Consider the following 17,308-nt stretch of genomic DNA (forward strand, 5'->3'; position numbering starts at 1 on the left):
TCGTGTGAGGAAACCATCTAGCTGGCTTACGGTAGGTCAGTGGTTCTACCCAGGTGCCCGCCCGTAATGAAATAGTGCACGGAGGTGCACCTGTGGGGTCTTCTTCCATCAAATGCTGGAAAGTCGCCATATGACCTAGAATTGTGTCGGTGCGACGTTAAACTCAACAAAACAAACAAACAAGTAAAAATACGACATCAATATTAAGAACGATTAATCATTAAAACCTAAAATAATCATCCGAGCCAATCTGACAAAGTAACTTTTTTTGGTGGTAGATGTATGTTCCTCTAATCAGCGCGAGTTAACTTCTATTTATTCATTTTGTTGGGTTTAAAGTCGCACCGACACAATTAGGTCATATGGCGACTTTCCAGCTTTGATTGTGGAGGAAGACCCTCCGTGCATTATTTCAACACGAGCAAGCACCTGCATGGGTAGAACCACCGACCTTCCGTGAGCCGGCTGGATGGCTTCCTCACATGAAGAATTCAACGCCCGGAGTGAGGCTTGAACCCACATCGATGACGGGCAAGTGATGCGAGGTAACTTTACCCTTGACATTAGTTCATTTAGGCGGTTCATAGACATTACCTGCGGATCGTCTGCGGGGATAAGGGTGCACGGATTAACGACGACAAAACGTCGTATTTACGAAACGTGCAAAAGACAGCTGCAGAAATGTATACAGGTCAGATCTTTATAAAGGTATAATATCAGAATCTTTCACTAGTTGAAGGTGTGGATAGAAATAACTGGCCCGAGAGTAGCTGTTTCGGTGGTAACGGGACTCTGCCGAGTTACAACAAAGTCAGATATCTGCTTGCATGACGTACTCTTCAAATAATAGAAGAAATAAAATAAAAGGACTACTTTCCTTTAAAACATTATTCTATTAGCGTTCATTCATAAATTACAAAATGCGACTCATTTTACACCCCGGAGTGTAAGACGAGTTTTTCCAGCACTGGCAAAAATCGTGGGAAAATCATGTCCAGCATGCAAGAAAAAGATATCGACAGGGGGAATGATTCCAAAAGCAAATACATTTAGTATACCTTTATTGTAAATGTTTAACATCTGAACTTTTTTTAAACTTAAATTTCATTCATACAACAAAAAGTATCTCACACTATTTTATATAACTTCCCTCTATATACAGCTGAATATATACGAGTACATGTATACGGTCGTAAATAGTAAAACAGATATAACAGAATTGAACAGTGCCGTTATGACATAACGTAAACTGTGTATTCTTCATTTGAGACTTCAGCATTATCTGCTTTTTTATGGAATTGCGCGACATTTACATCCGGAAAATGCCGAAGCGCCATACCAGAAAACGATAGAACACGGAAATTACCGAGTGCAAACACGGATCTACCACCTTAGTAAAAGTTAGTCAAATATTCAAAGAGTTTTTGTTTTTTCATTTCAGCTTTTGATGGTCATCCTCATGTTTGACAATCAACACTGGCACGTGCGAATGATGCACGATATAATCACTCGTACTTCCCATAATGGTACGTCTAATGGTTCCGTGACCTCTGCTCCCAGCAACGATCAGTGTGACATTCTGTTGCTCCGCCGCTCTTATAAGACACTCGCCTGGCGGTCCATCCAATCGTTCCAACGTATGCTTAATCTGTGAATGAAATGATACATAATTTTAGCTCGAATATATGTATTTTTAAATAGAAGAACTTCTGTTGCGGCCCTTATGTCGGCGCCGGCGTCCGCGCTATAAAAGTTTAGCAGTTAAATGTATATTAGATCAAAATTCCATATTTAAAGACATGAACAATTACTTCATATAGTTTATGTCAACATACAATTAACAAGTTTAACTAAGCATTAGGTTCACTGTATACAGGTATGTATCTGTATACAGAAATGGATCTGTATACAGGAATGGATAAACACAGTGTACTGCCACTAAAAACTGGCTGCTTCTTTTAAAACAATCAACTGACATTACTGCATGACATTTTATTATGAATGTAGCTCCATATGCAAACTTATCCTATATATTTAGTAAAAGTAAATACATTTGATGAGGATTTTACATATTTGAAGTAAATTTCTAAAAATATTTTAGTGAAAAATGACCACTTGCTATCTTTAAGCAGTACTAGGCAAGTATGAAACATACCCTGTCTTACATTGCTGGTTGGTTTTGCATGTAAGAACCGGGTTTATCAGTAATTACTATGCCGATTGCTTTCACTCTATATATGGGACGACATCTAACGGCAGGTAACATAATTCTCACTTTCGATTTTACTCAGTGTTGGTCCGCCAGTAAATCCATAAGGCGTCTATTGTTCTGGCCACTTTTAGTTTTGCTTGAATCGTGCGTATTGCTCATTAAAACCAATTTTACATTAACTCTTATCATGCTGGACAGGACTGATTCTGCCTCTGCGACCAGTGTAGATCATGATCAGCCAGTACATCCATGCAGTCTGATCAATATTTGCACTGTCCGATATCCAGTTGTTTTGGTAGTCACCCCATTTACCAGTTAATAGTACTACCAATTGAAAGATGGACATGTTCATTATAGAAATTTAGCAGGGTAAGGCTAAATGCATTGGTTCACCAGCTCTTGCAATTGCAATGAACACTTCCGAGTTTTTATTTTTACTTACATTATGTTTGTTAGCCAGCTCATCAATTGTCTTGAACACTTTCATGACTTCTTCCTCTTTTTCTTTCATCATGGCTTGTATAACAGTTGGATTTCCCGCCATCAAAGCTGTTGCTGTTGAAAATAGCAATAGATTGCATTTCACAAAACGATTCATTACTTCAAAACAATTTAAACAAAAAATTGAAACAAAAAATTTAGGGACTTTTATCACAAAAGATATCATATGCCTATACAACATTTTCTTCTAAACAAGGGGATCAACATACTAATAATGCTTATAAATCACGACTATAATGTGTCATGTACTTGATGAAGAAGTTATGTAGTGTGAAAACGTCTTTAATTAGGAATGTTTTCAGTCGTTCCTATTTGTATTTAAAAAATTAAATGTAATTTTTCTTTTAAATTGGTTAAGAAAAAAAAGGAAAAGAGTTAGCCCGAATCAAAGATCAGTTTTTGCCCAAATCTGGAAAATTCTTTTTCATATGGAGATCGACGGAAATAATTCACTCAATGAAGTTGACGTTGGAAGATTTTTGAATAATGGAACATAAATCGGAAGCTTTCTGTACGTTCACACTTCTAAAGCAGGTGACGATTAAAAACATTTTTTATTTGCTGCGAACAAAGTCATTTTGTTTTTTCCTTCTCATTTCAGGGTCACCCGAACGACTTACTTTGCATGGTGTCTACACATAAAGCAAATTCTTCTGGTATCAAAATTGCGATATGGGCTAATTAGAAAATAAAACTGCGTGATATTTCTAATTACCTTGTTATTGCCAATAACACACGTATCATATATTTTATATCCTACACATGTAATAAGATACATGTATGCCTGGATTTCGGTGCAGATAGGGATTCAAGTAGTGAAACCGAAGGTTAAATATGAAAACGCATGTAAATCTCTTAAACCATGATGAGCCGCATCTTTTGTTTTCTATAAATTCCATTTTTTGAATCGCCCGAGTTTCACATAGATTTCACCGAATGCAAATGCACAAAACTTTAGATTTTAGGTGATATGACAACTTTCCTGGGCTTGATGCTTTGCATTATTTCAGACAAGGACGGATACAGATCTGGGTAGAAACACCGACTTCCGGTAAGTCAGCTTACATGGAAGAATTCTATATTACAAAAGACTTTCAAACTACAGCCGTAGGAGCAAGTGATTCTAAATCAGTGGCCTTAATCACTCTCAACGAAATGTCCCTCATTATTTTTTAGTCCTTAACTATTTCCCATAAGGGCTAAACGCCATGAGGAGAGACTTACGTGGTAAACTGACGCCATGTTCTGCACAGTAAGCCATAATAACATTATCTGTCGGTTGGTAAACGTTCTCGGCATACCCTGAAAAAATGAATATTTTCATGAATAGCAAACGTGTTTTATTGACTGAACTAGATATCAGACACAGGGCGACAACGTGTAACTTGAAGCCCTCGAACATTTCAGATAACAAACAACTCTACCTACTTACACCACAGACACTTGGTGGTCAGCACCCCTCCCAACCCCACCCCCGCCAACTTCGCCAATTCGCCTCTTTAAACATCGACACAGTCCGATCACAAAACTCTGTACAATTTCAACATGTCGTGCCAATGCTCAGAATACTTTTTGATGCATTTTAAAACAATCTGACAAGTACTACGAATATATTACAATGTTTATGATATGTGCGCAGTGCGTTTTAAAAGACTAAAAATTTGGCTGAAATCTGACACTGGGCGGAGGGCTTGACTCCTAAATGTCTGTGACTTACGCCTATTTACCTTCAAAGTATTTTACGAGGAAGTTGAAAAAATCCCCTAACACCATTGAAAACAGCCACTGACATGCATGGGATGCAAATTTTCACTATACATGGAAAATAATCTGTACTTACAGTCAAACGCATATTTGGCACCTTTACTTCCGTCCATAGATATCATAACATTTCTTCTTCCTGCTGCAGGTTTCTTATCCTCTTCGGGTTTCTTATCCGATTCAGCCATGACTGTCGTAAATATTTTATTTTACACGATTTCGGAATACAACACGACTGTTACTTTACACAGTGAAATAGATTTATACATTACACGCCATCACATAACGGGAGTTTGAACTTTATGATAACATATACACATGTAAGATCTATATGGATCTATTTACATTACAGATAATAAACTGTCTACGTGTACACGAACGTTGTTTGAAAAACAGATATTTATACCAGTATATAGTTCAGGGCCAAGCTGTTTATTACGGTAGATTGTCGTGTATTTAAACTTAATTTTTTTAAGGTCATATCAGGTCAGTGATAGGTTATGTTTTATTATGTGTGTTATTATTTTTTATTTTCACTTATTACTACTAAGCTGTCAAATTAATGAATTATACTTTTATATTATAAACCGATCAAGTTAAATATTAATAATAACATGAAATTCTAGATATCTACTGGTTTAATAATAAGACTAATATTAGAATCCAGTAACGAGTCTTGTATTAAGCAAGTCTGGTTTTCTGACCTTCCGAAACCCATCACTATTAAATAAATCATGTAGATTATCTACACTCAAGGATTGTAAAAACGCCTTTTCCATTATAGCAATTCAAGTAGATCTACTTTTATATTCACTTATTATTACTCTCGGGGTCGTGACACTGAGTTCAAGCCCTGGGCGAGGCGTATGTTCTCCGTGACGATTTGTTAAAGACATTGTGTCTGAAATCATTCGTCCTCCACCTCTAATTCATGTGGTGAAGTTGGCAGTTACTTGCGGAGAACAGGTTTGTACTGGTAGATCTACACAATCCAGAAACAACTGCTCGCCGTTACAAAACTGAAATACTGTTGAAAAACGTCGTTAACCCCAAACAAACAAACTTATTATTATGCACCCCCACCCCTTCGAAGAAGGAGGGGTATGTTTTGCAGATGTCGGTCGGTCTGTCTGTATGTAGACCAATCCGTTTCCAGATGATAACTCAAGAATGCTTGGGTCTAGGATCATGAAAGTTAATAGGAAGGTTGGACATCACCAGCAGATGACCCCTATTGATTTTGAGATCTGTATTTCAAAGGTCAAGGTCATGGTGACTCGGAACAGTTAAACGGTTTCCGGACGATAACTCAAGAACGCTTGGGCTTAGGATCATGAAAGTTGATAGGGTGGTTGGTCATGACCAGCAGATGACCCCTATTGATTTTGAGGCCAGTATATCAAAGATCAAGGTCACAGTCACCCGGAACAGTTAAACGGTTTCCGGATGATAACTCAAGATTGCTTGGGCCTAGGATCGTGAAAGTTGATAAGGAGGTTGGTCATGACCAGCAGATGATCCCTATTGATTTAGAGGTCAGTAGGTCAAAGGTCAAGGTCACAGTGACCAGGAACAGTAAAACGGTTTCCGGACGATAACTCAAGAACGCTTGGGCCAAGGATCAGGAAAATTAATAGGGAGATTGATCATGACCAGCAGATAACTCATATTGATTTTGAGATCATTAGGTCAAAGTTCAAGGTCACATTGGCCAGGAACAGTTAAACGGTTTCCGGATGATAACTTGAGAACGCTAGGGCCAAGGGTCATGAAAGATGACAGACAGGTTCTTCATGACCAGCAGATGACCCTTATTGATTTTGAGGTCAGTAGGTCAAAGGTCAAGGTTACAGTGACCCGGAACATTTAAACCGTTTCCAGAAAATAACTTGAGAACGCTTGGGCCTAGGATCATGAAACTTGATAGGGAGGTTGGTCATGACCTATAGATGACCCCTATAGATTTTGAGGTCAGTAGGCTAAAGGTCAAGGTCACATTGACCTGGAACAGTTAAACCCTTTCCAGACGATACCTCGACAAAGCTTGGGCCTATGATCACTAAACTTAATAGGGAGTTTTATCATGACCAGCAGATGACCCATATTGATTTTGAGGTCAATAGGTCAAAGGTCAATGTCACATTGAACCAGAACAGTAGAACTTTTGTTAACAGTGAGGTGAGCAAATAATTTCTGTTCCTTGTGCAATTACTGAATGCATCAAGGGGGGCATTTCGTGTTCGACGAGCTCTTGTTACTAATTAAATCTGATCCGATATGGTCACTTCTTCTGTGATACTTTAAGCGTGACCGTGTCGCCTGTGCACGTGTAACTCGTACTGAAATTTATGTTTTACAAAATTTACAGTGCGCATTTCTTAAATCTAACTGTTATTACATGTTAAAGCCGATTACAAACTCATGATCAACATTCTTAATAAAATTCTCAACTTTTATCAATTAAAGATAAGTATTGAAGTTTATTCTTCTCAAAGTAGACGTTTCTCAAAATGTTTTGTTGAAACGTAATAAAGCGAAAATATCCAACATTAACAATGTACATTGGTCTGGGACAGTCATCTAAACTAAAGTGGACAGCTGTGGCTCTAGGGTTCTGCATTTGACACAAACACGTGAACGTTATAAATTATGTTAACGTCACCAACATTTGCGTGTTGTAACAAAAAAATCAATTAATCCTTTTATCATTGGACAAATTGGTCAATTTATTAATCTTTTAACGATGTTACTTCTTAAACGGATATTCGATTTTCTTATCCGGCTATTTCAACCGAAGCTCCATGTATCCGAATGAAACTTAACCGAATAGTAGCTTCATATGCGGTTGTCACACTTCGTTTAATATTATGCATACTTCATAAATATATATGCATTACCAAAACCCGTCTGGATAAAACTTTCTAAATGCATAGATGGGGCATTTATAAAGTCCTTGAGTGTATATGTAGACCCCAGGCGGGGTCCGGACATACCGTTTGGAGACGCGTCACATTATTTCTTATTATGTCAATGCAGCTTACCACTTTTAAAGAGGAAGTGACGGGCTTTCTACACTTACACGGCGAATCAACTTTGGAAAGCGGTTGAAACCTCACAGCAAGGGGAAAAAATACGTGCAGTTTGTCTTTTGTGTCATTTAATCTTTTTACTAAACAAGTGGCACTTACGGTCTTCTCACATATACTCCGAACCCGAACCGAAACCGAACCGAAACCGAACCGAAAAAAAGTATTAGAATACGTTTTGATCAATGACTCATTTGAAACGGAACCGAATAGTTAAGTAGAAACCGAACCGAAAATATGCACGACTTGAAATCCTAGCTGGGTTCTAAATCCGTTCCGAAAGAGTGAAAAGTAATTTTGCAAAAATCCGTCAAATATAGTACAGGATCCTCAAGCTTGTGGTATTCTCAAAATTTGATTCTCTGCATATGAACCACATGTACGAATTTCATTCTCCGTCGTCGGCTTCAGCGCCTTTGCATGATTAATGTCCAAGCAGTACCATAATTATCATTATCACCAATCGTTCAAATAGGTTAATATGTTATTTTATCCTTATTTCACTCTTAATAGGTTATTTCATATGAGTTTCCTTTTTCTTGCTATGCTTCTACACTTTTTTTGCTTACATGCTCAAGATTCGGCGTATATTTGAAAGCGCACTAGCCGTTCCGAAACGAAAAATGGAATCGGTTCCCTTAAATGGCCTATTAGTCACTGTGTAAAGTTTGAATGCCGATCAATAGCTCGTATACTTTATCACTAAAAATGCGCAAACTATTTTCAATTTTCAGGTGAATGTGTCTTTGCCCTATGGATCCCTAAAACAATAGGGTCCCCCCTAAAATGGTGCTTAAACTAACAACGTAAAGTTGAGAAGTTGTACCTATCATTAGTTTTTACTTAAGAGTCGGGGGCGAACGGGCAACGTCCTTCCATAATACGTCCCTGTTTTTCAAAACGGCGATGATTTCTACTGATATCCAAGTATATGCTCCTTTGTTTAAACTGACACAAACTGCCGTTTGTCATCGCTGATAACAATGGCCGTGTATCTTTAGTTTATCTAGCCGTGCACTATGTGCGCTGATTAGATAATTCACAAAGAAATCTTTAGGAAAACAGCCTTTTCCTCAGCCTTTTCCTTTTAGATCCTAAGACATGCATTGTCAAGCTCTCTAAACACATCGTATTTAAAAGCAATTCATATTTCCAAATATAATTATGTGAGTAATATAAATGGAAAAGAAAAGAATGATCCAGGAGTTTCTTTGTGTGTTTAGACTCTAAAAATAACAAAAGACGTGAAAGAGACGTAGATTTTGTAGTTAGAAATAATGTTGATAGCGTACGATAAAATTTATCTGCAAATGTAGTCTGGAGTAAGTGATGTTTTTAAAAGGTCAATAAAAGTAATAGTTTTCAGATACTGTATATTGAGTGGAATTCATTGTTACAAGACAAAAGCTCCCTCCCCTGATGCATTCAGTAACTGCACAAGGAACAGAAATTATTTTGCCACTGTGTTTTTGTATGAGAAGTTACAGTTCGTTCAGTATATAGTCCATCGCCGAGAGGCAGTGGGGGTGGTTGCAAATAATCTAAAACTTACCCATTTTTCAGGACCAATTTAAAGTGAATGTCACAACCAACAGAGCAATGTAGCATATACTTATACTAAGGTATGCATTTCTTAGAATTTTGTGTTGCGCTTCATAATGCTAATCCCATCTATTTTTTGTTTACATTCTCACCATTTATGTTGAGATGAAGGGACGTTAAAGTTTAACATGTTTAAGCAAACATAATATTTACAAAAAGAAAAATGCGACAGTATAACATTGTTTGTTACATTGGGTTTTCCTCAAACAAATGCATAGTATGTACATAAAGCCTTTTGTTTTCTTATTATATTCATGGCACAAATTCCTTATCCTAAAACTATTGACAGGTGTATTCGAATATTTTATCAGTTTTATAATGAATGTTCACCGGTCCTAAACATTTTCTTAAAAATCTATCCGTTTCTCATTTCTACATAAATTCTGATGTTAGAAACTTCCGTCAACCTGAACACATGTAAATTAACAACTAAAGTATGTGCATGGTCATGCACTCGGTATATGATTAATATGAAGGACGCTGCTTTAATGAGATTTATACAAAATGTATATCAGTATATTTCAGTGCTATTATCAAAATTATCAGATACATCACAGAAAGAAAAGTATGTGACTGCCACAGTAAGAACGTAGAAACTAAAAAGAAAAGACCGAGCACGAAGGAAAGAACCAAAAATGAAAAGGGACTATCGGTTCATATAAACGGAAATATATCCTTGAGGTCCTCATTCCGTGAGAGTCCTAATTCCGGTGATTTTTATTTACCTCCTTTATTGCAAGAGTTCGTATGACGTCACACACGTGCACGGATGTAAATATTTACAAGTACCGAACGCAACTGTCAACCTGCAAAACTTGTCTAAAATGCGTCCAAAACAGGTAAGATTTATAAAAATATTACATATAGGTCTTATATTACCTTTTCTACTAATCCCTAAAATATGTTTTGTAAAATCCCTATTTTGAAACCCAAAACTGCCTTCAGAAATTTCATGTTTGTACGCCCTGTTTGACAGAGCTAAACTTGAAGTAGGCCAAACATATTTTAATTGTTGGGTTATCGTCATGACTGCTTATATGTTTTTTGTGTGTTTATTTTAGGCTAAGCCCAAGCATATAATGAGAAAGAACAAGTTATACTCACCCAGTACCCTTACTTCTGCATATAAACTGGTAAAGGAAGACGACGTGTCAGTCAGTCAGTGCCGGGGTCCACTCTTAGAGATAGAACTTTAGGGAATGTGCATCCAGATACCTCTTCTGCTGGAAATGCACCTCTGTTTGATCAATTTCAAGAAGTGAAACTAGTTAATCACTTTAAAAAGATGGCTGCATTTGGATTATCCGATATGGGTACACCAGGCAGGAGTGTGTAGACATTGCAAGTGACTTTGCTGTACAGTTACAAAGATAAACCATTTACAATGAAATGGATGCGGTTTTTTTGAAGCGTTGACCCGAACTGAAAGTACTTAAGCCAAAGGGTCTTGAATTTTCTAGGGCTAACATGGCCTCAAAAGAAGTAGTTTTGAACCATTTTTCGGACATGAAATCTACCTTGGAAACATAACTTGGCTAACAAACTCCACATGATTTTCAATGTCGACGAAGAAGGTATTTATATGGAACATAAACCACTTTACACTGTTGCTGGCTCTTCATATACTCCATCAGCTGTCACCTCTGGTAAAGGCAAGACTGTCACCATTTTGGGTTGTGGGAGTGCTGCAGTATATCCCTCCGTACTTAGTCTTCCCCGGACAGCGCATGAGAGAAGAACTGTTACAGGGAGCTTCTCCTGGAGCTGATGGCACCATCAGTGAATCTGGGTGGTCAAACGCATCCATTTTCAGACACTACATTGAAAATCATGTCTTGAAATTTGTTCCTGGTCATAATGGAAATAAGGTTCTTCTTATTCTTGATGGCCACGAGTCTCATGTCAGTGTTGGTTTGTCTGAATGGGCTCTTCAGTATTGAATCATCATATTCATTCTTCCTCCCCACTGCAGTCATATTTTACAACCAATGGACGTTGGATGTTTTGGACCCTTTCAAAAAATTTATGACGCACAAAGCCACAAACTAATCAGACAGACATTAACAATCATAACACGATACAACATTTGTGAAGTTGCTTGTCAGGTATACAATAAAGCTCTCTCATCTGAAAACATTCAGTCATCTTTTCGCCGCTCTGGTATCTACCTTTTCAATGTTGATGCAGTTCCAAAGGAGAAGCTGATGCCACTGAAGTATTTCAGAGTGAGACTGACACAATAAATGATGCTGACAGCCCAGAAACAGTGGAAGGTGGAATTATAGATGATCGGTTGCGAACTGAAGAGGACACTATTACCGACTAGTTTGAAACGAAAGAAAATGATCTGAAGAAGGTCAAAGGTGAACACAAAAACAAACAAAGGAAAACATTGGGTAAAATAGTAGCTGGAAAGGAAATTACTGAGGAAGTAGTTGCTAAAATGAGTGAACATGAGAAGACCCAAATGAAACCTAGCCAGAGTAAGCATAATAAACTGAAAAGTATGAAAAAAAAAAAAAGAAAAAGTAAATGAAGCAGTTTCAGAACCAGTGTCCCCCAAAGCCTGGTCCTTTGATTTTCGATACGGATGAATCAATGATTGATGAAGAAGTGCAGAAGAATTATGCTGCCAGTGTAAGAGATACACACTAGAGGAAGTTTCCAGGAGTATTTCTATCATTTATATCAAGTGGGGACGTTGCGATAATGTTATCAGGGGCAAAATATGCAACCACTGGGTGCATTTGTCATACTGCACACCAGTCCGCGTTCTGAGAAGAAGTGATTATTTCCTTTGTCCATGTTGTGACAAGGAAGAATACAACGATACCCACAATAAACTTGTTTAAAAACTATGTACATAGATAAAACTGTTAAAGTTTACATATTTATAGTGTTTAAAAGTTTATTTTCATGTTCTTAGAAGGTTTAAACTATTTTGACAATGGACCATAAAAACACATACTTCCCCTGCGTGACGTCACCGGAATTAGGAACATAACAAAATGGCGGAAGTTTTTGACAGTTCAATTTGTTATAAACTTGTACCATTCATGATACAATCGCAATTTGAGGAAAATTAATGAAATATATTGGAAAAAGATTTACTTATTCTGGTAGGTGGACATTATTTGTTTATTGCATATATTTTCTGCATTTCTTTAATACTATTTCTTATCAACACGGAATGAGGACCCTCGAGGAATGTAATACTGTTTTAAAGAAAAACGAGAAACCCGCGGGCACAACTAACAGTTGCACAGAGCCCTCGACACGCGGCAAAAAAAAACATACATTAATTGCCAGTAACTGAAGAAAGTGCAGACATTGTGAAAACATTCGTAATACATCAAAGGAAGAGAGGCAAATCTAGCGGTATAACTAGTGTCGGGAAAAAAGACGTGAAAAAAATAATTATGTAGCTCAAGCAGATCGTGATAGGGAGGAAAACGATATCAAATTTAGTTTTCTGAATGTTGAATAATGAGTAGTACATATATTCCTTCAGGCACTGGCTTAAGTTTATGTCCAAAGGCTAAGAAAATATTGACGAAGTATTAAGGTCTGTACGAGACTCCGTTTTAAGGAACAGGTTATAACCTTAACAAAAGTAAACATATGAGCCGTGCCATGAGAAAACCAACATAGTGGCTTTGCGACCAGCATGGATCCAGACCAGCCTGCGCATCCGCGCAGTCTGGTCAGGCTCCATGCTGTTCGCTAACAGTTTCTCCAATTCCAATAGGCTTTAAAAGCGAACAGCATGGAGCCTGACCAGACTGCGCGGATGCGCAGGCTGGTCTGGATCCATGCTGGTCGCACACCCACTATGTTGGTTTTCTCATGGCACGGCTCATATTTCGAAAAGCGTTAAAAATCATAGACAACAGCTATTAAATTACAAATACTGAACGTTCAATGTAAGAAACAAGAGGGCCATGAAAGCCCTGTATCGCTCACCTGACCTATTGACCTAAAGATCATCAAGATTAATATTCTGACCAATTTTCATTAACATATGGTCATAAATGTGGCCTCTAAAGTGTTAACTAGATTTTCCTTTGATTTGACCTAGTGACCTAGTTTTTGGCCCCACATGACCCAGATTTTGAACTTGACCTAAAGACCATCAAGATTAACATTCTGACTAAGTTTCATTTCATGAAGTGTTAACAAGCTTTTCATTTGATTTGACCCAGTGAACTAGTTTTTGACCCACCTGAGCCAGATTTGAATGTGACCTATCGATCATCAAGATTAACATTCTGACCAAGTTTCATAACGATACAGTCATAAATGTGGCCTCTACTGTGTTAAGCAGCTTTTCCTTTGATTTGACCTGGAGACCTAGTTTTCGATTCTACATGACCCAGATTCAAACTAGACCTCGAGATCATCAAGATTAACATTCTGACTAACTTTCATGAAGATACAGTCATAGATGTGGCATCTACTGTTTTAACAAGTTTTTCCTTTCATTTGCCCTTGTGACCTAGTTTTTAATCCCAGATGACCCAATTTTGAACTCATCCAAGATTTTATTGAGGGTAACGTTCTGACCAAGTTTCATTAGGATTGGGCCAAAATTGTGACCTCTAGAGTGTTAACAAGCTTTTCCTATGATTTGACCTGTTGACCTAGTTTTTGACCCCAGATGACCCAAATTCGAACTCGTTCAAGATTTTATTGAGGCTAACATTCTGACTAAGTTTTATTAAGATTGGATTAAATTGTGACCTCTAATGTGTTAACAAGCTTTTCCTTTAATTTGAGCTTGTGACCTAGTTTTAGACCCCAGATGACCCAATATCAAACTCGTCCAAGATTTTATTAAAGATAACATTCCAAGTTTCATTAAGATTGGGTCAAAATTGTGACCTCAGAGTGTTAACAAGCTTTTCCTCTGATTTGACCTAGTGACCTAGTTTTTTTATCCCGGATGACCCAATATCGAACTTGTCCAAGATTTTATTAAGGGTAACATTCTGACCAAGTTTCATTAAGATTGGGCCAAAATTGTGACCTCTAACGTGTTAACAAGCTTTTCCTATGATTTGACCTGGTGAACTAGTTTTTGACCCCAGATGATCCAAATTCGAACTCGTCCAAGATTTCTTTGAGGCTAACATTCTGACTAAGTTTCATTAAGATTGGGTCAAAATTGTGACCTCAGAGTGTTAATAAGCTATTCCTTTAATTTGAGCTGGTGACCTAGTTTCTGACCCCAGATGACCCAATATCGAACTCGTCCAAGATTTTATTAAAAATAACATTCCAAGTTTCATTAAGATTGGGTCAAAATTGTGACCTCAGAGTGTTAACAAGCTTTTCCTCTGATTTGACCTGGTGACCTAGTTTTTTTATCCCGGATGACCCTATATCGAACTTGTCCAAGATTTTATTGAGGGTAACATTCTGACCAAGTTTCATTGAGATTGGGCCAAAATTGTGACCTCTAGAGTGTCAACAAGCTTTTCCTATGATTTGACCTGGTGAACTAGTTTTTGACCCCAGATGATCCAAATTCGAACTCGTCCAAGATTTTATTGAGGCTAACATTCTGACTAAGTTTCATTAAGATTGGGTCAAAATTGTGACCTCAGAGTGTTAACAAGCTTTTCCTTTAATTTGAGCTGGTGACCTAGTTTCTGACCCCAGATGACCCAATATCGAACTCGTCCAAGATTTTATTAAAAATAACATTCCAAGTTTCATTAAGATTGGGTCAAAATTGTGACCTCAGAGTGTTAACAAGCTTTTCCTCTGATTTGACCTGGTGACCTAGTTTTTTTTATCCCGGATGACCCTATATCGAACATGTCCAAGATTTTATTGAGGGTAACATTCTGACCAAGTTTCATTGAGATTGGGCCAAAATTGTGACCTCTAGAGTGTCAACAAGCTTTTCCTTTGATTTGACCTGGTGACCTAGTTTTTAACCCCAGATGACCCAATATCGAACTAAGCCAAGATTTTATTGAGAGTAACATTCTAACCAAGTATCGTTAAGATTGGGCCAAAATTGTGACGTCTAGTGTGTTAAGTCAAATTGTTGACAACGGACGACGGACGGACGACGACGGACACAGGGAGATCACAAAAGCTCACTTTTGAGCACTTCGTGCTAAGGTGAGCTAAAAAAACATTGTTACTCAAACGGCTAATGAATCCATGAATAAATGAAGTTTTCAGACAACTTAGTTACAGGTTTTAATACGAAAGGCTTACAGATAACCCCAATAGTGCTGCAAAAGCTGCTATATCAAAAAACTATTAGTGAACATGAGAAGAACACTTCCAGTATTTCAGAAGAAGTTAATACTTAATTACCCTTTACTAAAATACGTACTATTTTCCCGTAAAATTGATGAGCCATTACCACTAGGCTATCCTGGTAGGCCAATAGTCTCTGCTTAAAACTCCAGCATTGCTAGATACTTAAACGGTTTAATCAAGTATGCATCCTATATCGAAGACACTTCCGACATAAGGAAATTCCATAAGTAGACTAAACAAACGCATTATGGCCTGTCGAGGGCAAGTAGGTACGTACTTTGTGACCTTACAGGGGGCATTTAATGACTACAGGCAACTTCCCTCTGAAGACTGACAGTCAAACCGTGTTTTAATTATTTAGCGGATGCCGTTTTGAATGTCAGGTAATTGTAACCCTGTCCTTTGACTCGTTGAACCCAAGACAATGTGGGCACACTACTGACCACAGGAAATCGTGGCATGAAGTTAGGTGACTGCTGGGAAAAGCTTTCTATAGTTATAGAGCGGAAATCGTGTTTCAGTCTCATAGGCACTGTGACCATGCCATATGGCCTATTGACCCCTACAAAAAGGGGAGGGTGTCCCCGGAGGAGCTATATACTGATTACGTACACTTGCGACCTTGACCTCTAGTCTAATGATCCCACAAAAATAAGGGTCATCTAATGACCACAGGCATTTATCAGTATGATCATTGCGAATCCAAGCATTTTCTAGTTATCGATCAGAAACCAAATGGTCAACCAACCGACAAGGCTACCTATAATGAAGTCCCGACAGGGAGCTGTACAAGCAGAATACACAAGGTACAGATGCAGCTCTTATACAGACTTGTCCAAGAAATCGGCATAACTTAGAATACAAAAGTCGGACATGAAAGTCCCGGTTTCATTTAATTTAGTGGAAACTGTGCGAGAATATAAATATGCAAGACACGAATGTAGTTGTAATACTGGATAGTACAAATAGGAGTATAAAATCTGTAGAAAGACCCATAAAATGTGACAGTTCCGCAATTGTCCCGGAAATATGCATATGTGACCTTAATGATGATGTTTCACTGAAAAGGATGGACACTTGAGGAAAAAAAGTTGAGTCTAATATCCTTTCCGCAGCTTAACGTACTAAAACGTATTAGCGTCTGATGGCCCTTTCACGCTTCCGTAGAAACAACATTTATTACACGAAACTTATTTTGAAAATATTTCTGAAATGTCTAGGTCTGCAGCTCTCAAATACGGTTACATCTTACATCTGAGTCATATACTGACACTCTCAGACAACATCAAAAATGACATGATTTTGAGCAATTTGATGAAGTTCCAAAATTATCAATGTACCCTTGGTCCGTTACGGACCCCTTAGGGATTTCTGTTTATCCAGAGCTCAAATATTTTTTCATAGATTAAAAGCTGACATGCTGTACTAAAGCCCAGGTAATTTCAATTCGTAATAAAGTGCTGAAAATTGGCTCCCCAATAGCAAAAAAGAAAAAAGAAAAAAGTCCACGCGCATACATTTAGACGGGTTGACCCCTGCGCGTGACCCCTGACTACCTACGAATCAAAATGCGGCTTTCGTTTTCAAGTTTAGCATTTCTACTTTCATTTTATTTACTTCCGGAAATAGCTGAAGGTCGAGTCACGTCATTTTCTGTGTTGTCAAAAACATACATATGCCTGGCGAGATTGCATAAATATGTGCTGGCCGTCCTAAGGTTATATATAGACTAAGTATAAAAAGGGGCAGATAATCGGATATGACATTCATGTCTAATTCAAGCCAACGACGAACACCAACACACGAAAGTGTGATGACGGACGGACTCGGCACTGAAAGTATATGGTTAAATCTACAGAACATATGA

The 17,308-nt window shown here is 37.8% G+C and overlaps 2 protein-coding genes across 2 annotated transcripts in view; both read right to left on the reverse strand.

Annotated features, from left to right (window-relative positions):
- LOC123566336 (shiftless antiviral inhibitor of ribosomal frameshifting protein homolog) overlaps positions 1-16,524 on the reverse strand; it is a 66,374-nt gene extending 49,850 nt beyond the window's left edge. The window contains exon 1 of the mRNA XM_045360318.2: positions 15,515-16,524. Coding sequence (XP_045216253.2) covers positions 15,515-15,541 — 27 coding nt within the window. The 5' untranslated portion in view covers positions 15,542-16,524. The remainder of the gene's footprint in view (positions 1-15,514) is intronic.
- On the reverse strand, positions 1,045-4,834 carry LOC123566338 (uncharacterized). The gene is made up of 4 exons (XM_045360319.2): positions 4,554-4,834; positions 3,938-4,015; positions 2,655-2,767; positions 1,045-1,648 (listed from the first exon to the last, which is right to left on the reverse strand). The coding sequence occupies exons 1-4, from the start codon at positions 4,660-4,662 to the stop codon at positions 1,433-1,435; spliced, it is 516 nt and encodes a 171-aa protein (XP_045216254.2). The 5' UTR covers positions 4,663-4,834; the 3' UTR covers positions 1,045-1,432.
- Positions 16,525-17,308: the final 784 nt, after the last annotated feature.

Source organism: Mercenaria mercenaria, chromosome 8 (assembly GCF_021730395.1).
Source record: "Mercenaria mercenaria strain notata chromosome 8, MADL_Memer_1, whole genome shotgun sequence".
Classification (NCBI taxonomy): domain Eukaryota; kingdom Metazoa; phylum Mollusca; class Bivalvia; order Venerida; family Veneridae; genus Mercenaria; species Mercenaria mercenaria.